General features: G+C 43.1%; 1 protein-coding gene across 1 annotated transcript; it reads right to left on the bottom strand.

Moving 5' to 3' along the window:
• Positions 1-1,095: 1,095 nt before the first annotated feature.
• Positions 1,096-6,981, bottom strand: LOC310779080 (galactose-specific lectin nattectin-like). Its single transcript, XM_083639576.1, has 7 exons — positions 6,898-6,981; positions 5,205-5,255; positions 4,879-4,900; positions 4,210-4,316; positions 3,441-3,575; positions 2,194-2,302; positions 1,096-1,345 (listed from the first exon to the last, which is right to left on the bottom strand). The coding sequence occupies exons 2-7, from the start codon at positions 5,253-5,255 to the stop codon at positions 1,281-1,283; spliced, it is 489 nt and encodes a 162-aa protein (XP_083495702.1). The 5' UTR covers positions 6,898-6,981; the 3' UTR covers positions 1,096-1,280.
• Positions 6,982-22,756: the final 15,775 nt, after the last annotated feature.

The raw sequence follows: 22,756 nt of genomic DNA, 5'->3' as shown, positions 1-22,756 counted from the left end.
CCCCAAGTTTGAAGCAGATCGGACGGATGGTTCTCGAGATAATTTTTTGTATGTGTTGCCAGTAGGTGGTGGTATGCCGAATTTGCATGAAATTGGCATTGCATTCTGTCAGGTCCCTCTAAGCACACTCCCCAAGTTTGAAGAGGATCCGACCAACGGTTCTCAAGACATGGGAAGGACACACACACAGAACCGGAATTATAAGGGGTTAAAGTGTAGATAAACTTGCACATCCTGTATACATGCTGCAAGTTTCTGTATTATAACTTTTGTGTTTTTTACTATGTTGTATTGTTGAAATTGTCTTACTGCCTTATGTTTAACACCCTTCCGAGTGGTGTAAGGTGTCCAACACCTCGAAGACAAAGGTGATCGTTGACTTCAGGAGAAGAATGGAAAGCGTCCACCCTCTCCGGCCCTCTTGATAAATGGAGAAGCAGTGGAGAGCATGGACAACCTAGGAGTCCATCTGTCAAAACAGCTGACATGGTCCTCCAACACCTCACTTCTGGTTAAAAAGGCCCACCAAGACTCTATTTCCTCAGGAAGCTGAAAAAGGCCCGGCTACCACAGAAACTGCTGCTGAATTTCTAGCGAGCACCATTGAGAGCATCCTGACCAACTGCTCCACCGTGTGGTATGCCAGTTGCACAGCCGCCGAGCGTAAAGACCTGCTCCGCGTGGTGAAAGCAGCCCAGCGCATCGTTGGAATGGATTAGTTGACACTAATTGCTTACAAAATAGTTATTTTTCTAAGGATAGCATTCATTCGATACCACCACAACTGAATACAATCTAATAAATAAAATGTACAGAGTCTGACTGTGCAGAATTAACTTTCTTTCTGAGCCACATATATAATATAGAGAGCTTGTAAAACTGTGATCGTCAAGTGTCTCATTGTGATTGCTACAGTAGAATAAAATTTAGCTAATATCACCATTCATTTTTCTGCCCCACAATACAAATTGTCACATTTCTGTGACTTGCATTGTACTTCCTGGTGTGATCTAACCTCATACAATTTGATTTAATATAGATTCTGTGCCATAAACATTTTCAGACAACAAAAATTTGTGATTTTGGACAAGACAATATTGCTTAATCTTTTATTGATTATTATTAATGGTTGATTGATAAGAACAATCGAAAGATGTGAAAAAATAATGTCAATTGTCAATAGAGCTTCCAGCACTGATGCCATCGAAGCCTGACATCATCATGGTGGAAATGACATCATCATGGTGCAAGTGACATTGTTATGGCAGGTCGGGGTGTCATCAGATGTCCTTGGCACACACAAAAGACAGTTTGCCGCTACATTTAAAGTCATTCCAAAGGTTATCTGTAGTCAGAAAAAAACACAGAAGGAAAACAAAATATTAAGCACTCCAGAGGCATCCACCATAAGTATTCCAAGACTTTCTTGACTCTTAGTTAAAAAATTAAAAAATAAAATAAAATGGTATGAAAGGAAAAGATGATCTTTCAATCTTTAGCATTGTGGTGTAATGTAACTAAGTATAAATACTTAAGTACTGTACTTAAGTATTTTTTCTGAGTATCTGTACTTTACTTGAGTATTTATATTTCTGTCAACTTTCACTTTTACTCCACTACATTTCCCAAATAAAATGGATACTTTTACTCCACTACATTTCCCCCAAGCATCTTAGTTACAAAGTAAAATCAGAAGAAATTGCGTAGCCTGCAAGCAATCAGGTTTGGCAAATCAGTGCTCCTAGTTTGCAAGCTACGTTAATCACGATCCAATCGCCATTCCATTTGGTGGCTGTAATGCAACATAACGTTGTTTGTCAGCGGCTATAAAAGTCAAGAAGAAGAAACAGACTTCCACTCAAGCCCAGGCATGTCTTTTGCTTGATTTTTTTTTGCAGCATTTACTTGTACTTTTTACTTTCAATACTTACGTACATTTAATATCAGAAAATTACTTTTGATACTTAAGTACAGAAAATATCAAGTACTTTAAGACTTTTACTCAAGTAATATTCTAATGAGTGACTTTGACTTTTACCAAAGTCTTTTTCTGGGAAGATATCATTACTTTTACTTAAGTATGGTTTTCGAGTACTTTATACACCACTGAGCATTGTTGAGAAGTGATATGTGGGTCTGCTCATTGCTTCCCAATAGAAAACACAGTGAATCAAGAAATAATCTTTTTGGTACCTAGGAAGTTCATCTCCAGACAATTTTCCACATTAAGGTTATTTGGCTCTCCCTTATTCCAGTGTGTAGAGTCAAACGCGGAGCCGTCACTCCACTGCCACTGTCCCTCCTGAAGGAAGAAGCTTACACATTACTGATTTGTCTGTTTCATTTTTTTTTCACTATTGCCTCCAACACCCAAATGGTTTGACAGTTACCAAATTTAAATACTGAATTTGAATAATGTAAAATAATTTTTTTAATCTTTAATAAATACATTTATTGAATTGGACAACATTGAGGGATATGAATAATGGCTCCATTCATTCGCCTTTGATTAGACGATCCTAGGGTGGAGACTGGAGATAATGTGCCATGGCTGCAGTTATGGAAATTGTCTGCCCTGCGGGCTCCCAAAATCATGACAGACAGACAGACAGACAGACAGACAGACAGACAGACAGACAGACAGACACCGCCCACCCACCTAGGCGCCATCGTGCAACTGTGCGCCATCGGCTCATACTACATCACAGTTGCTCAAGTGACATCACTGATGACATCACAACTGCCTGAGTGACATCACAGTTGGGCAATCACAGTTGCTCGAGTGACATCACTGATGACATCACAATTGCTCAAGTGACATCACTGATGCTGACGTCACTGATGACATCACTGATGACATGACAATTTCTCAAGTGACATCAGTGATGACATCACAATCATGACTGACACCGCCACAGACACCGCTACCCACTTAGCCAATTTGAACTAAGAAGATAACATTTTGATCCATGGATCTTCATCAGGTGAAAATAGTTTAAAGTGTTCCCAACCCATATACATAAAGGCCTACTGCATATGTGCAGTGCAAGTGTCAGCAATTAGGTTATATATAGGTTATATATAAGGAATACATTTAATTCAATAGGTTCACATCAAACCTATACTCTCATCAGTGTCTAAATCAAAGGTTTGGGGGTCAAGGTTTCAGTTGTGCAAATAACAAAGCACATGTCAAATGTCAAACAATAGACTATTTTTTTAGTGTCCATGTCCATTTTGTCCAGTTTTCATATTGTTACATTTTCTCATTGATTGACTGTTTGTTGATATATATGACTGATTTAGGTCCTTAGGAGGTGATGTAAATAGGGTATAGATATAAATATAGACGCTCTCTCGATGTAACAGGTCTTTCCTTGGTGCTCACTCTGATAGCCCATGGCTTTAGATTAGATCGTGTGTATCAGTAAATGTCTCACCTGTGTTGTATCATAGCCCCCAATCCAGGTTCTTTTATTGGAGCCAGCCACTGTGTTAATCATCCCTCTGATGAGGTTGTGCTCGGCTAAACTGTGGACTGAGGCCAGATTCCCACCTTGGGCAATGCAGGCGAGCTAATGGGAGAGAAGCAAAGATATAAAGAAAAAGATGGAGGTAGGGAGATAAAATGAGAGAGAGCGGGAGTGAGGAGGAGGAGACAGACAGACATGCAGAGAGACAGAGGGGGGTGAACAAAGAATAGAGAGACAAACACAAAGAAAATGGGATCGAGACCAGCATGACACAAGACAACATGATGGTAAGTTGTACATTATCAGACATAGTGTAGGGGAGAATGGGGTAAGATGAGCCAATTTTTGCTTGTCCTCAAGGCAAGGAAAAATTATACAGAAGTAGTTTACAAAGCCTTGAAATAGACTTCTGCTTCTTTTCTGAAGTATCCTGTTAGCAACAAGCTGTATTAGAGCATTGTCAGCATGATAGGAACGTCCAGACTCACCAATAGGGAGCAACACTCAATCCAATGAGAAATCTCAGGTGCAAGGCAAACACAAACTTATTAGAAAAGAGAACACACCAGCACACTCAATGTCCTTTCACACATGTAATTCTCATCTGGGCACAGCAGCAACGGACGTTTCAACCAAAAGGCTTCAGCGTTGAAGAAGGCCTTTTGGCTGAAACGTCCATTGCGTTGAGAGGACATTGAGTGTGCTGGCCTGTTCAGCATTATGTTATATCAGGTACCTCTGCCTCAAGCCAAGTCTTTGCAGTGTGCTGGAAGCTGTAACAGCGAGTGCCATCAAGCTGGGCCCAGCCAGAAGGACAGCAAGGAGAAGAAGGACAGCAAGGTTCTGTTCCAATGTTCGAGAGAACATCAAGATTAGCATCTTGGATAACAAGTACTTGAGTGCACATACAATTATGTGAAATGTTCATTTGTAGTGTTGGTAAAAACCTGTTCAAATTATTGTGAATTGAAGAGTGAAAACTAACTAGCTTCAAGTTTGCAATGGTCCATGTGTTTTGTCTGTGACGCTGACCAATAAAGCAACTTAAAGTATCAAACCCAAGTACTGGTAGTCTATCAGAGGTGCGCAAACTTTTTCAGGATGAGACCCACTTACAAAAAATATATAGCTAGTCACAAGCTCTTTTCCCCTTGCCCCCCAGTACATAATCCGCACATTAACAGTATTATATTATTCATTTAACATTCACACAAAATGTTCCTCTTTGATAAAGCTTATATATATATATATATATATATATATATATATATATATATATATATATATATATATATATATATATATATATCCCCAAAACAGTCCTGCTAATTACTAATGACTGACCATCTGAGAAAAATAAATACAACTAAAACAATCTAAGAACGGTGAGAGGTACAGTACCAACCTGCCACGGCCATTTTGCTGTCCTGTGAACACAAAGAACACATTCTCAGCAGCTAAATCAACTTGAAATCTTCTAGTATTCTAGCTCACCATTTTCTACTAGCACTAGTTGGAAGAGCTGACAGTACATGGAGAATAAATACAGTGCAGTGGTGCCCCAAAAAAAGAGAATAGGCTCTCATATTTTGTTGTCATGTCATGTTAGGAATATAAAAATGTGACATTTGGTCAGGCAGGTTTTCAATGGGGGCAAATATAAAAAATGAAATGAAAAATAATAATAATATTTTATAATACATAAATAATATTTCTGTAGATTTCGCTTACCAATATGACCAGTCCGCATAAGATCATCACAAAATGAAAACCTGATGCCATCTGTGCAAAGATATATTAGACAAGGTAAATTATATTGAGCATGGGCTTATTTAGAACAACTTACAATGAGTTCATGCAACTGTGAATGAGTTAAAGGAAACTTTCACTCTTGTAGGAATTCAACTTTGAGGTGGTGGTTTCTGTTTTCAGTGCATTCGCAATAACTGCTCACAAAAACATTTCCATCCTGCATTAGTTCTTTTTTAGCATTTCACTGCATGATTTCACTATGGTCACAGGAATATGATACAGATACTGTGCTTCTGACCTTTGTAGCCTACTCCTTCAACTGCATTTTGTTTTGGTTGTTTGTAATAAAAATAATAAAAGTGCTGAACACCAATAAGATTAAAACAATGACATAAAATAAATAAATAAAAAAGAACATACGGCACTAAACAACAAAAGCCCTCACGGAGACACAGATGGAGAATAAAACAATTAGGAAAAAGTGAATTTAAAAACAGATGTTTTTCAACTGTGATTTAAAAGCAGTGACAGAATCGTGCCTTGTAATCCGCTCACTACACCGAGTTGCTGAAAGGATGACTTGTCCAATGAACGGGTAACGATTAGCCAATCAGTGTCAATAAACAGCACAATGGGCGGGACTAACACCGTTGTCAAGATGTTGTGCTGAGGAGCTAATAATGGCGGCCACCATAGACGAGATAGACGTTGCTATCTAGGCTGTTTTAAATCCATTATTTAAAAGAACCAATTTGAAATCCGAACAGCACTCTGCTTTGAAGGCATTTATTCAAAGGAGAGATGGTTTTTGCATTCTCCCAACTAGATTCACTAACATTAGATGCAGGCAGATACGGTGGTCTCTAGTGATTGGTTAGGGAAATGGAATTCCCCTGGGGGATTCCCCTAATAGAAATCGATTAGAGTGGGGGTGATGTCAGACTAGAAGTGTAACAAGTTGACAATTCAGTCTGTTATCAGGCTAATATTCTTAGGCAAGTCGTTCGATAAATCCGGGAACCCTCACTGTCAAATCTGCCTACTTTGGTCTGGATTCCAGTCTTTAGAACTGACAAGAGAGCTTTTTACCTGTGGGTCTCATAGAGTGTTGTTGCACAAGGGCTGTTTAATTCTGAGATATATAGCCTACGTTTGATATATACGTTTGATATATAGCCTACTGTACTACGTTTGATATATACGTTTGATATATAGCCTACTGTACTACATTTGATATATACGTTTGATATACAATAGCCTACTGTACTATGTTTGGGCCAAGCCATAATAGGTAGATAAACAATGGTCATTTCCATACTATAACACATTGTCGAACATTACTCATTACACTAACCTCTTCTTTCTCTTTCTTTCTTTCTTTCTTTCTTTCTTTCTTTCTTTCTTTCTTTCTTTCTTTCTTTCTTTCTTTCTTTCTTTCTTTCTTTCAGACATTTAACATGTAGTCAAAGCTTTAGTGAGTCCTAGCAACCAGACAGAGCAACCAGCATCATTGGGTTTTACAGTGAGAGATTAGATTTAGATCAGATGATTAGTAGATTTTGATGGAACTTCCCATGAAGTGAACACAGACTATAGGCTACAATGAACCAATAGAACAACAATCTTTACATAAAAACAGATGCCAGGTGAGAAGTGTCCTTTCAAATCTTACCTTTGTTCTTATGTCAGTTGATCTAATGAGGTTAGTAGACGAACAGCAGAAGGTAGCAGAGTGTCATGGAAAGGGACAAACTGGCTTTATATAGGCCTACTGTACCTTCTCTAGGTGCTTGGGGTCAAGAACTGGCATTCTACCAACTTGCAATCAAGACAGTGCCAACAGAAATACTAGAAATAATTCAAATAATCCATCTATTGGCACAGGGCATTGATGAATGATTAGAAGACAGTTGGTACAGCCTTGGGTAAACACAGTTACAACAAATGATGTATAATTGCATACAAGGATGTACCACTCATTCTGAGGGATGCTACCCTGTGGCGTGACCAGTGCTTCATGAAGGAGGTCCTAGAACTCAGAGGGCGCTGTTCTGGCGGGTCAGGGCAGGGCAGAGTAAAACCCACAGAATACATAGAAACATCCACAGTGCCTGGAGCATATTGGACAACACCTAGGTGCTTAGCTTTTAAAACCAAACAAAACTGTCATCACAGACAAGGCAGAGTCTAATTGCATTCATTAATCAGAGGATTCACAATAATAGAAATCAGCATTGGGAAGCATGTAGAGAGGAGGAATGATACATGCAAGAAGAGAAACGTTTTCGATTCGAGAATCTAATTGATGCGGTCTTTATCTCCCTCAAAAAAGTGTTTGATAGTGTCAACCAATCTAAATGAACTAAATTAAAATCTTCTTCTCAAGCAAAAAATCAAGTCAATAAAGTCACCATTGGTCAGACTAAATCTGAACGCTGTGACAGTAAAATGGGCACAAGGATCGGTCCAAACAGCTGCAGTCTGCTTAACGATATCCTCGTCGTGAAGGAAATATATATATGTGAATACATGTACATACAATAATAGGAGGAAAAAACACTCAATAGTGTAGCCCAACACCACCGTCGGCGTCAGGCTGGTGGGCCGTAGAGAGGCGCCTCTATATGTCTTAAACTCGGTGTAAACATAGCAAACAAAGGACCACGACTACTTAAAGTTAAAAAGAGAACGAGAGAGACCATTCAAATGCACCACACACAAAAAAAGTACAGTTATAAGAAAGGACGAATGTCCATCTCCTCATTGAGGCCCCTGGGCGCCAGGGTATCCAGAGTGTAGATCCAAAAGAGTTCACGTCTTAGAAGAAGTACATCGGACATTGCTTCTGCAATCGTCAATGTTTCTCCAATTGTCCCTTACAAATCAATCAATCAATCAATCAATCAATCAATCAATCAATCAATCCACTTTAGAGATGTATGAACTTTGGCTGACAAGGAAAGAGCTAGAATTTAAGAGACGGAGAGAAGAAATACAGAAGAAAGTTCAACTGCAAGACAGTCCGCCTCCACCTTGGAGCCCTCCGAATAAAACAAAACCATTTCGGAAACATAATTTATAATGTCTGTGTTTGCTGTTACATTTTAAGTTGTACATTTTGTAGCTGTTTGTCAGGACCCAACACTGGTTTTAAGAAAGGGTAAAGGATCATGTAGCCTATAGCGAGCCGGTCATTATTGGAAAATAAACCCCCGAAATGCTGTTAACACACCTGCCAGGTAGAAACAACAACATACTGGATTTGTCTGAGATGTTAACACAAAGAGAGAGAGTGTTTGGAGGCTGTACCTCGCCATGTGTTAACAGACTGCTAGCTGACCACGGTCATACTACAGATTTTGATAGTGACAAAGGAGGTGCTGGATCCAATCAATAGGTTGCCGGTCCTAATCTAGGAGTTCCCGGATCCTGTTCCGGCAGCATCCAGCAGAAATTAAGCCCTAGGTGTGACTGCTAAGCTTCAGCAAGATTGCTTTCAGTGTGATGATGACCAGGATGTTCCTTAAAGGCACTATGTGTAGGATTCTGCACTATTAAATATCACCAAACCATTACCTTATATGTGTTGATGGATTACAGTCTGTCATTTCTGTGTTTACAACTAACCCACGCCCCATCCCTGTGTTGTGCTTTGAAGCTTTCCTTTCTGCAAGGAGCCCTAATGGGCATGATCTGTTTACATAGAAATCCCTCCCTGGAGAGGCCGACCTAGTTAAAAATATTTTAAAAATTAAAATCCCTAATCAAAACAAAAAACAAACAAAGATGACAGCGCTTCAAAACAGAAATGGAAATCATGACTTGCAGCGAGTCAATCATCACTGCTTCTAATCCTATCAGCCCAGCCCACAGCCAAAAACAGAATTTTGTTGACCAAGATGGCGGACCCTAATGCGGGCGCTTCCAGGGACTTATTTATGTCGATGCCAGGGACACTCATCCACCTTAGAAACCGCATACTTTAGCCAAATCGCCGCCGAAAAGAAAGTCACATTAAATATAATGCAGTGACACTGACAGCGGACCGGGGGTTCTCGCTCTGAAGACGGTGTTTTCCCGTAGCTGTCACACGGCGATCTAGGGCCGCAACAATAGCACCGAGGTTCACGCTCACATCTGTCTGTGTTTCGAGTGACCTCCTCAGACCAGAAACTTCATGGCTCAGCTGCTCCATTCTGCTTAGCAGCGCCGAGGCGTCCATATTGCCGAACCCCACAGGTGGTAGCTCATCCAGGTAGTGTGAGACAAACCGGGGAATATTTTCTCCGAGCTCATTGAAAGCTTTCAAACAGGCCTTGACGTTTTTTATGTCCTTCTGTGGGCCTTTGTGCATGACATTACGTGAGTTGGGATTTGGGCAGAGCTCAAACAGCAACCGCTTGGATTCCTCAATCCACTGGGATGAAAAGTTGTTTGTTGTCAGCATCACAATTTCATCATGACTCAGTGTCTTCATTTTTACCACAATAAAATTTAAAAGTTGCATGCATGCATTTTCTGTTATAATTATGTCCAGTTGCTGTCACTATGACGCAGAACGGTATAGTAATGTACAAACTTAGAAAGGCCATGTAGAAAAGCTAGCTTCGCTAATGTTAGCAGTTTGTTTTTCTATTCAATGTTACATTAGAGAATAGCTGTAACACCTTCCAAACAAATCAAGGTTTGGAAAAAGTATCTAATTCATGACAATGTGGAGGAACCCTGCCTTGATATATAGCAGCTACAAAATAGATGATTCAAATGAATACTAAACACATTTCCATTTGTCTGATTTCCAAGGTGCCAGTCATCCAGAGGATAGGAGAGCTGACGATAGTCAAGATAGAAAACAAGTAGACCCACGATTATGATATTTGAGATGGAGAAATGGTGCTTTTATAGCAAACCTGTATTAATTAATACAGGTTTTTAATTAATAAATGTTCCATTATCTTTGTAGCTTTCATATGTTTGCTGTCTGCAATCTTCTGTACACCAATAAAGTTGATATGACTTCATCCATGTCTCTTTGGCCACTATTCTCCATTGTAACAGTTGATTGGCGTACTTTATAGCTGAGTGTGTATAGCTACAGTAGCCTACCAGTATTTGTGTTTCTGTGTATATATAGCCTACTTTATATAATAGACAGTGTGATGTTTCACAGTACATTTCACAACTTCGTTTATCAGAAAAAAGACTTTATTTGCTAAACTAAAAATATGGGCTACACCAGAATGACGTAACCAGTTCCATCCAGCTATGCGGTTCTTCAGGATGTCGACAAGATCTGCTATCGTCCTACAGCCGACCTTCCTCTGACTTCTGCTTCTGTCCTGGGTGACCCTGCCTCCTCTTTGTGCATGGGTCCCACTGGTGCTAGCCTGGGCTTCAGACATGCACCTTGGTCTAGGTTTGCCTGCCTATAAAAACCAGCAGTGATTCAAGCGTTTGAAATTAGTTTTAACAACTGTAACAATGAGAAAATACTAGCGTTGCACTATGAATACATTTTGGTCATGTCTTGGTATTAGCAGACGAACAAAAACACATAGGGCTCTATCGTTGCATCGGCCTATAAACTGCACCCAGCGCCCGGTGCAGCGCAGATTGGTAGGCGTGGACCAGCCCACTCGATATTTTGGTGTCAGCGCTACAGGCGGCCTTAAGCATTATAACCACGCCTTTTAAGCGTAAAATTATGCACAATCTGGTCATTGGAGAAGTGCAGTAAACAAATCACAAGCTTCCCTTTTAACTGCCTTGTAACTTATTTAAAACAGAAATAATGTTTCATGTTTGTTAATTTGAGTATATTTTTTAACTAAAACTGTCGGCTGTGTTTTTTATGTGTTTTTTATATGTGCATTGCTTTGCTGCTTGTTTTTTCGATTATTTTTTTGTAAAGCACCTTGAATTGCCTTTGTGTATGAAAGGTGCTATATAAATAAAATTTGACTTGACTCGACTTGACTTTTAAGCTCCAATTCCACTGAGCGATCCAGTCCGGTCAGAAAAGCTCCCCCCCTCCCTTTCATCCCCATCTGTCTATCTCCATATTAGGGTGTCACGATACACTAATTTCACGATACGATACGATACACGATATTGGGTTCACGATTACGATACGATGTTTTAACAATATTCTTTTTAACAAAAGTAAATAATTTTTATGTATATAATTATAATTTATTTAACCATGTGAGTCCCGTTGAAATCGAAACCTCTTTTCAAGGGAGCCCTGGGAAAATACTGGAAAAATAGTCTTTCATTTGAAATACACAAAATACAAAAGAAATGCTGTTTTTGGAAATTGTTATTATAATAAATATAAAACAACATGGAAGATAATGCTTCTCTTGCAATAGAATGTGTCACACTGTCACAAACTAAATGTTTGTTGCATGGTGAAAGAAAAATAAAGTATACAATCTATTTCTTAAATAACTCATGCTCAATGGTCCCTAAACTTATGTAATCTTATGTACCCCTTGAGCTGTTTTGCCATGCCAGTAGTAGTCTACCCCCTCACTCATGCGTGTTGATTCTGCAAAATTTGTTCTATTATTATTCAGGAGCAAAAAAAAAAAAAAAAAAAAAAAAAAAAAATTCTTTGTATCATAATTTTTTTCTGACGATACATATTGTGACGTTTTGATATCGCGATATATCGTGCGACGAAATATCGTGACACCCCTACTCCATATATAGGCTATTATTCCATATTATTATGCTTCTCAAACCAATCTAACTGCACTTCATTAAACCTCTGGTCCCACTCCTTCCGTCTTACATCAAAGACACAAACCAGGTACTGCAAAAAATACATTCCCTTAAAACGGTTAACTTTGACTTCCTCATTACCTGTGATGTGAATTCCCTCTATACCAACATCGAACACACCGAGGGCCTCCGTGCTATGGAACATTTCCTTAACATGAATGAAGAAACCTCCCCACCTCACTCCTTCATCACTGACCTCACCCGCTGGGTTCTTTACAACAATGTATTCCTCTTCAGAGACGAATACTACAAACAACTTAAAGGCACAGCCATGGGGGCGGCCTTTGCCCCAAATTACGCCAACCTCTTTCTCGGCCTCTGGGAGAAGGAATACATACAGGATCCAGCTAAAAACAAATACTTTCGAAACATCATTTGGTGGGGACGTTACATCGATGATATCATTATCCTATGGAAAGGCAGTGAGTCTGATCTACTAGATTTCCATTTCAATCATGAGAGACTTGTAAGACATTTTAACAATCTTTATTGAATCAGAATAGACAGTTTGAGTATGGCGTAAGACTCCATGATGTGACGCTCCTCTTGCTATGAGAGAGGGGGGCGTCAGTGCTGTATGAGATAGAAAATCCCCCCTAAGGGGATTTGTTTCCAACAGGAGTCATGACATTGGTGGTGATCTGGGGAGGTGGTGGGGTGAAGCTTTTGCTCTGGAGATGCTGGATGAATGCGGGATGCTGGCACGAGGTGAGTGATGACTGCACAAGTGTGATTTAAGCTGTGGTGATGGGGCTTTATATAGTACCAGAAGGGCATTTATGATGTCATAACTGATGTCATTTATGATGTCATAACTGATGTCATTTGGGAGAAGGGCATTTATGATGTCATAACTGATGTCATTTGGGCAACTGACGTCACCCTGCAAAGGTGACGTCATAGAGAAGGTGACGTCGGAGATGGTGACGTCATTTAGTGATGTCATTTGGGCTGAGGGGTATGACAGCATGGGGTGTCTACCTATGCCTTTTGGTCTTCCATGATTGAAATTCAGTCTAAGACTACACTTCAATCATGAGAGACTTGTAAGACATTTTAACAATCTTTATTGAATCAGAATAGACAGTTTGAGTATGGCGTATGACTCCATGATGTGACGCTCCTCTTGCTATGAGAGAGGGGGGCGTCAGTGCTGTATGAGATAGAAAATCCCCCAAAGGAATTTAAAGTTTTTAGGAACTGGGAAAGTTCCTAAACAGGGGGGGTCATGGAGCTCGCCTGGGGTATGCTTTAGTCAGGTCATGGGCTGACAGGGGGAGATTTATGCATGCCGGGAGATGAGGGGCTGACTGGGGTTTTTAGGCAATGGCAGGGATGCATGGGAGTAGATGTGGGGGTCATGGAGCTTGCCTGGGGTATGCCTTAGTCAGGTCATGGGCTGACAGGGGGAGAGTATGCATGCCGGGAGATGAGGGGCTGACTGGGGTTTTTAGGCAATGGTAGGGATGCATGGGAGTGGATGTGGATAGCCTGGGCATGGACGCATTTAATGAGAAATGGGAGAGTTTTGATCACCACCAACGAAGTGCTTGCTTCCTCTTTAGTCATGGAAGGAGGGATCTTTGGGCTGATAGTATGGCGTCTTGCTCTGGTTGGATGTAGGATGCATAGGCTGATGAGGACCAGCGACCCAGTTGTTGAAGGGAGGCGGAGGATACCCCCTGCATGGCTGCTGATGTGGCTGCCCCGATCCTGAACGAGTGGCTGGAATAGTTATCTGCAGGGATGTTGGGAGATGAGGGGCTGACTGGGGTTTTTAGGCAATGGCAGGGATGCATGGGAGTGGATGTGGATAGCCCGGGCATGGGTGCATTTAATGAGAAATGGGAGAGTTCTGATCACCACCAACGAAGTGCTTGCTTCCTCTTTAGTCATGGAAGGAGGGATCTTTGGGCTGATAGTATGGCGTCTTGCTCTGGTTGGATGTAGGATGCATAGGCTGATGAGGACCAGCGACCCAGTTGTTGAAGGGAGGCGGAGGATACCCCCTGCATGGCTGCTGATGTGGCTCCCCCGATCCTGAACGAGTGGCTGGAATAGTTCTCTGCAGGGATGTTTGCATTTCTGGAGTGTTGTCTTGAAGTGATGGATGAACCAGGATCTCGTCATGTGATGCTGGGGAGAAATGAGGAAAAGGGGGGCCAAGGCACTATCGGGTACATTTCATATAATGCGGAGGACTGATCCAAGCCGGCAAACTGCTGCGGCCAAGTGCCAGCGAACCAGTGGCCTTGGTAGACCCCCCCAAAACCCACAGATGGGACTGCATCTGTGAAAAGTTTTAAGTCGTCAGCAGACGAGACGATTTCGTCATAGAAAAATGAGATTCCGTTTCCAACTTTCTAACAGGTGAGCCCAGAATTTGAGATCGGATCGGTATCCCTCATTTGAGGGTAACTGAGTCAAGGAGGCTGGGGACTGAAGATGCTAAATCGAGCAGCCTGGAAATGAATGACCTCCCTTGGGGAATAACGTGCATGGCAAAATTCAGGTGGCCGAGTAGAGACGGAAGGTCTCGTTTTGAAATGTGGCTGGCTGCTGAATAGGACTGGGCTATTTCGCGGATGCGAGACAATTTTTCGAGGGGGAGGGAAGCTTGCATAAGCTCGGTGTCAAGATTAATGCCCAGAAACGTGGTCTATTTTTGCATAGTGGAGGGAATAGGTTTCGGGAGGAATGAGGCTGTTTATGCTTGGAGTGGGGCCGTGATGAGGGGCTGATAGGTCTATATAATCAGGCGCTTTTTGCCGGAATATTTGCGAGTGGTGACGCCTACTGGACTTGTTCGGAACACCGGGAAGGGGGGAGAATCGAAAGGGCCAATTATGAATCCTTTAGATAATTCCCTGCTAAGGAGTTGAGATACTATTTTGGGCTCTTTTTGAGCCGTTTGCAGATTTTTTTAGAGACGTAGGAAACTGTGGGGGGAGAAATTACTCCTACTTTGAACCCCTGGGAGAGGCCGGTTTAAGAGATGATCGGTGAATACGCGATCAGGGTGGCAGGCTAGTTTGAGAGCCAGGGCTGGGATGTCGATGGGGGTGGATGGATGGGATTCTAGGATTTTTAACCCAATTTCTCTTTTTTTGGGGGGGGGGGGGGGGAACTGCCTTGGGGGGGTTTAGACGGGGGGCAGACGGAGCGGGGGTGCGCTTCCCTGTAGGCGCTGCAGACGTGCAGAAAAATGCAATTTACATTTATTGCAAATAGCCATATTATTATGCATAAGCACCTTGCGCCCCTGGCAGTCTGATTGCGATTGGCTGGAAGGTTCCCTGCTGGAGGAGGGGGGGTGGACTGGGGGAAAACGGGGTGTGGCTGCCGGAAGCCTGGAAGGCAGCTTTAGGGCATAGGGGAGCCGTGTGGCCTATTTCGCCACAGGAAAAGCAGGTGATCGCCTGATGACCGCCCGTGACCAATACCAATAGCTCGGTATCCAACACGGACCAGTCCAGGGGGGTGTTGGATCGAGTTATGTACAGCGCTGCTTCGCAGAAAACGCTTTGTGGTACTGGTAGAATATGTCCTTCCCGTATTTTAGGTGGAGGTCCCCCACCAGTGCCATGTATTCGTCTAGCTCGGTGCGACGGTTGGGATGCACGGAGCATATTATGTCGCGGAGAACCCTGAACGCAACAAAGAACTCGATTGGTGATAGCTCTCCGGCGAGACGGGGGTCGGAAGATTTTAGGACGGCCGATACGTCTTGGCCGCCCATTATTTTCTTGCTGCACTCAGCAGACGGCAGGATAATACTGACTAAGTTAATATCTCTGCCTTGAAGGATCCTCTGGATTGCTAGCAGGAGAGACAGACAAGATTCGCCCAATGCAATGCGCTTTCATTAAAAGCAAAGCACGGTGGATCAGCGGTGAGCGCTGCCGCCTCACGCGGAAGGTCGCGGGTTCGAACCCCGGTCCGTCCCAGGTCCCCCTTGTGAGGAGCCTGCACGGCAATATTGGAAACTGGCATTTGCAATATATTGGCCCAATTCCACCGCAGGTAGTAGCGCGGTCCCGCTCCGCTCGACTCGATAAATGGTCTCATCCCATCGGTAAAAACCGGCCCAGCCCGGTTTGATTTGGGGCTGAGTCGTGCTACTTTTCGTCCCTGCCTCGTCGGGGTTCTATTCTGCGAACCCGGGTTCATACGGTGACGTGAAAACATTGTAGACGACTGATTGGTCAGGCAGAATCGTGTTTACTCTGTCTACTGACTGTCATATGCAATGCTGGCGGCTGCATACCAGTTTAGTGGGCTTACCTTCTTCTGTTATGTATATTTCCATCAGTCTTTGTGTTGCTGCCTTCGCCTCCGGTGAAATAAAATCGTGGCGGGTGTTCAATTGTCTGAGAAAAAAGTCAGCTGCTCGCTCAGGGAGCTCTGTAGCTGAGTGGAGGCTGCAGCGCTCATAACTGATGTCATTTATGATGTCATAACTGATGTCATTTGGGAGAAGGGCATTTATGATGTCATAACTGATGTCATTTGGGCAACTGACGTCACCCTGCAAAGGTGACGTCATAGAGAAGGTGACGTCAGAGATGGTGACGTCATTTAGTGATGTCATTTGGGCTGAGGGGTATGACAGCATGGGGTGTCTACCTATGCCTTTTGGTCTTCCATGATTGAAATTCAGTCTAAGACTACACAAATACCTGAACTCCACCAACAACAACATCAGACTGTCCCTCGAATACTCAAAAGAAAAGATTAACTTCTTGGACCTCACTATTTTCAGGGGAGAAGATCAACAGCTGCACACCACCATCTACAAAAAAAAACACAGATCGTAACACCATTCTACATGCAGACAGCTTCCACCCTACCCATCTCAAGAACAATATTCCACAGGGCCAGTTCTTAAGACTGAGAAGGATATGTGATCAAGATCAAGATTTTACTATACAGTCTCACAACATGGCAGAGCGTTTTATTGAACGCAATTACAAACCTCACCATGTGTTAAGAGCACGAGCGTCAGCTACCACCTTAAACAGAGACACACTAGTATATAGCACCAGAACAACCAAGGAGAATGAGAACCGGACCTTCTTCACTACAACATACAGCACCCAGGCCCCTCACATCAACCAAATAATCAGATCCAATTGGAACATCATCACCTGTGACAGCACGCTCAGACAACTTTTTCCCACCCCTCCCATTTTTTCCTACAGAAGAGCTCCCTCCCTCAGAGATAAACTTGTCCACAGCTTCCTGCCTGCCGGGCGAACAAAAAGAGTCATGGCTCAGAAGACCTATGGGCAACTACAGATGTGGACATTGCAACCACTGTGACAACATCATACGTACCAAAACCTTCACAGACTTGAAAACCAACCACACCTACCAACATAGACATTTCTTTAACTGCAACACTACTTATGTTGTATACCGTCTTACCTGCCCTTGTGGTTTTTTCTATATTGGACGAACAAAACGTAGACTCAAAGACTGCATCAGCGAGCATAAATATGCCATCAGATCCAAGAACACAGACTACCCTATGGCCCTATGGCCCTATGGCCAGTGAATCACATGACAGCAATGACACTTTACTCAGAGCAGAGGGAATTGAACACATACAGCAGACCACAAGAGGGCAGGATCGCCTCAAGAAACTTCTTCAGAGAGAAACTTTCTAGATCTTCAAATTTGATGCTATGGCTCTCCCTGGCTTAAATGAAGAGATCGATTATAGACCTTTTTTATAAATACTGTCCCATTACAAAAAATATTTTTAATTTTCAATTTATTTCACGTAATCTTTTTCCATACTTTTATTTTGGAATTGGATACCAATCTTTTTCACGTATTCCGGAAACACTTATTTTCCTAACCGGAAGCATAAACTACTACAAGTTTCGTGCACACCTGAGCACACAACTTTTGCCCTGACGAAGGCCATAGCGCCGAAACGCGTAGGCAACCAGACTTTTTCCTACCTTTCCTACTTTTCCTTCCTCTTATCTCCCTCAACGAGTGTCGCCTTGGATGCGCTTGAGACCACCACACTGCATAAGTAAGTGGCCTCTGGCACTATATCTATCAATAGTTCCCTTACCAAGAGCACCTCAAACAAACAAACAAACAAACAGACATATATGACAGAGCACGCCAGCTCCCCCTTTTTTTCCAATCTAACTGCAGTTTAAATACTGCAAGCATGTAAATACGCTACACTATAGCAAGATCAAAGTGAAAAGAATGTTCTAAACGCATTGGCTAGTAATGCGTTTATTAATGCTAATATTGAAATGTTCTACAAATGCATGTTGTGTTAACATTACACATTATTTCTATCTACCTTTCTATCTATTTAGGCTCATTTGGTTGCTATTTATTATCGAAATGTATTAGCCCAATGCATGCTGGGAGATTTCACATGTGTGGCTTTGTGCCTGTCTGCTGTCTGATGCGCGAGGGAGTGAGAGAGAGAGAGGGGGGACAGAGAGTGAGATGGCAGAGGAGAGTCCGCGCAATTATGCACAATAATAGAACCGGCAAACTTTTTTTCCATCAGTCATTAACCGGCGCACCGAATAGGCCTGGTTTTGAAAAGCGCTAAGCGCTAAATTAATACCAGGGCGGAAGATATCGTTAGGCCGGTATTTAAGGCCGAAACGCCCATTCTGGCCTATTCTGGCACTGCGCCACGCCTCTTTGGCGTAAAGCGCATTTCGGGGCCTAAAACCATGTTGCTATCTTCCCGAGGCAGGCGCAAGGCACGTTTTTTTGCGTTTAACGCCAGTTTTTGGGCCTAAGGCCTGTACCAAGATAGGGCCCATAGGCTACAAGCTACTCACTGTTGACAGTTTTGGTTAGCTAGCGATGTCCCCAACATTGAATTGAAATCATCCTAATTTAGCTATGTCAAACAAGTTTTAGACAACGTTTTGGCTAACCTTACTTAGCAATAGCAGGAGGGCTAGCAGGCTATTCAAAAGGTTATGTTACATGGATTTTGATCGGTTAGCAGATGATACAAATAACAGTATAGCCTTACCAAGCGGACTATTGGGACTAACCTAAAGTTTTATGACTATCATGTGAAATTTGTCATTACTCAAGCCAAAGACATAGCCGAGATGCATTCGTGGTTGTTTTATGTACTTACATCTGCAGTAGGCATTATCCACACAATAGTTGTTTATTTCTCTGTTGCTTGGGAGGGGATGTGATGAGAGGGAGGCAGGAGGAGCAGGAAGTGCTCCGCGCTAGTGGGTGGGTTCGAGATTGTTTTGGTAACACCCCTTTGTTTTGGTTTGAAATGGCGACATCTAGTGGACAAAAAAATCGCACATAGTGCCTTTAAGCCCATGGCACACCAATCAAACATTCTACACCAAACACGGACAAACAGTGTGGCCTGCAGAAACCCTCTTCTTCACATGGTGAAAATTTGACATTTGGATTTTTTTTTATTCCCATAAATTATAAACTCTCCCCTATATCTAACTCTTTGAAGGACTGAGATAGCTCTCTCAGATCCAAAGTTATGTCAAAAAGTAAAACACGAGGAAAAATTGCTTTAAACATTCCACAACCTTCTATTATCTACATTGGCAATGCACCAAAACCTATGGCATTAAATACTTTTTGTTTTAATTATTCACCATGATGTAGCCTAGTACGGAGATGAAAGTAACCAAATCACTCAAAATACCTGCCAAACTCATTTTCCACCTTCTTGGCTCATTACCAACAATGTGTAGCAGCGACATGTGAAGGTGTCAACATTCTTGTTGGCAGTTGTTGGAGAATGTTTGATTGGTGTGTGGCATGGGCTCAAGAAGTCAAACAATGTAGTATAGCAAATAAGCACACAGAGGGATTTATTTAGGCCTACTATGGTACTCATTTGTCTACCTCCTGTAATGCACTCCTCAAGTTTGAAGATAAAGATAAAAAAAAAAAAATTGTGTTACTAGTAGGTGGCCGATTTACTCAAAATTCGGCACTGCACTCTGTCGGGTTCCCAAGTTTGAAGCAGATCGGACGGATGGTTCTCGAGATAATCTTTTGTGTGCGTTGCCAGTAGGTGGTGGTATGCCGAATTTGCATGAAATTGGCACTGCATTCTGTCAGGTCCCTCTAAGCACACTCCCCAAGTTTGAAGAGGATCCGACCAATGGTTCTCAAGACATGGGAAGGACACAAGTCAAGTCAAGTCAAGTTTATTTGTATAGCCCTAATTCACAAGCATGTCCCAGAGGGCTTCACATAAAATATGTCTAGCTAATTCTAGCTGACACAACAGTAGCAAATTACAGAATAATGATAACACATTGAACAATTGATAGAGAAATATAGAAAATATAGAAATATAGGATAGAGCGGAGGAGAGAGAAGGAGAAGGGAGGGAGAGCAGGGAGAATGTGAGAGAGTGATGAGGTGGGGAGGGAATGGGAAATGTTGGGGAGTATAGGAGGTGGGGAAGGAGCAGGGGAAGGGGGAAAGAGGAGAGAGCAGGAGAGGGGAGGGCGGAGAGCAGGGGGATGTGGGGGAGGAGAGAGCAGGGAGAGGGAGGAGGTGGGGAGAGAATGGGAAATGTGGGGGAGGAGAGAACAGAGAAGAAGACGTGGGGAAAGGAGCAGGGGAAGGGGGAAAGAAAGAGAATGGGTGCCATGCTTTAAAATAGAATGGATGCCATGCTTTAGAATAGTGGGGGGGGGGGGGGGGTTCGGGAACGGGAGGAGGTGGGGGGGGGAGAACAGGGGGAGTATGAGAGACTATATGGAGAGAACAGGGAAAGGAGGGCTAGCTGACACAACAGTAACAAATTACAGTAGTAATAATAACGCATCGAACAATCATATGATAGAGAAATATAGACACACATTTTACAAACGGACATATCATGTCGATTTCTTTGCGACCAAACTATGCTTAACTTAATTTGCTGCAAGCCTTTAGTAGTGAATCCCTTTGCCAAATAAACACATATTCACATATAGAGCTTATGGGTGCCACGCTTTAGGGTAGAATGAGTGCCATGCTTTAGAATAGTGGCGGGAATAGTGGGAGGGGATAGAATGGGTGCCATGCTTTGGAGTAGAATGGGTGCCATGCTTTAGAATAGAGGGGGAATACTGGGGGAGGAGAGGACAGGAAGGGGAGGAGGTGGGGAGGGTGCAGGGGAGGGAGAGCAGGGGGAATGTGAGAGAGGAGAGAGCAGGAAGTGGCAGGGAATGGGGAAAGTTGGGGAGGAGAGGAGGAGGGGAAGGAGCAGGGGAGGGGAGAAAGAGGAGAGAGCGGGAGAAGGGAGGGGGAGAGCGGGGGGATGTGGGGGAGGAGAGAGCATGGAAAGGGAGGAGGTGGGGAGGGAATGGGAAATGTGGGAGAGGAGAAAACAGGAAGGGGGAGGTGGGGAAGGAGCAGGGGAAGGGGGAAAGAGAAAGAGAGGGGGGGGGGGGGAGATCAGACAATCTGACTACTCTAGACATTAACCAGAACTAACTATGACACAGGGAATCTAGCTAATCTACAGCCTAGTCTGGCCTGTCCTATTCTGCTCTAGTCTGATTTTAGCCTGAACACTATAACAGGTCTACAGCCTATAGTTAGGCTGTAGCTAATCTATCGCCTAACCTAAGCTATTCTAACCTACCGGCAGCCCTCGACCAGTGATGGAGAGCACCGATGCCCCCCACCCCGACCCTCGCCCCCACACACATAAGGCATGGGAGAGAAGGCTAGGCCAGGACACAGTGGCACCCCCTCACCCCCAGTGCACGCAAGAAAACCTTTCCACCACATGGATTGCCTCAGTGACTTGTTGGCTGAGGAGGAACCTTGTGAGGCCGATGTACTGTAGGGGTCCAGACACACACACACACAGAACCGGAATTATAAGGGGTTAAAGTGTAGATAAACTTGCACACCCTGTATACATGCTGCAAGTTTCTGTATTATAACTTTTGTGTTTTTTACTATGTTGTATTGTTGAAATTGTCTTACTGCCTTATGTTTAATACCCTTCCGAGTGGTGTAAGGTGTCCAACGTTCAAAGCCGTTGTTGTTTGAAACAGGAATAAAAACCCTCAAAAGGACATTTTCGAGTGCTGGCTCCTGCTCTACTGCTGTAAGGTGTCCAACACCTCGAAGACAAAGGTGATCATTGACTTCAGAAGAAGAATGGAAAGCCTCCACCCTCCCCGGCCCTCTTGATGAATGGAGAAGCAGTGGAGAGCATGAGCATGGACAACTTAGGAGTCCATCTGTCAAAACAGCTGACATGGTCCTCCAACACTTCACTTCTGGTTAAAAAGGCCCACCAAGACTCTATTCCTCAGGAAGCTGAAAAAGGCCCGGCTACCACAGAAACTGCTGCTGAATTTCTAGCGAGCACCATTGAGAGCATCCTGACCAACTGGTCCACCGTGTGGTATGCCAGTTGCACAGCCGCCGAGCGTAAAGATCTGCTCCGCGTGGTGAAAGCAGCCCAGCGCATCGTTGGAATGGATTATGTTAGGAATGATAAGGAGGGTTATCGTCCTTCTTCTCCTTTTTTCCTTGTTTCCTTTCCTAAACACTTGTGACTGGTTTTCATTGAGAAATGAGGTGTGGTTAAGCTGTGTGTCCATGTGATGTCATTGAGGTGCGCACGCAGGCACTGAAGCAGATTTATGAATGAACACTGCCCAGGTGTGGGCGCGCGGCAGATTTGAATGAATGCTCGAGACGCGACACCACGCCAGAGGACCGACACACTCACACAC

Source organism: Poromitra crassiceps (genome assembly GCF_964638095.1).
Source record: "Poromitra crassiceps genome assembly, chromosome: 6".
Taxonomy (NCBI): domain Eukaryota; kingdom Metazoa; phylum Chordata; class Actinopteri; order Beryciformes; family Melamphaidae; genus Poromitra; species Poromitra crassiceps.
This window is presented reverse-complemented; position numbering and strand designations above follow the sequence as displayed.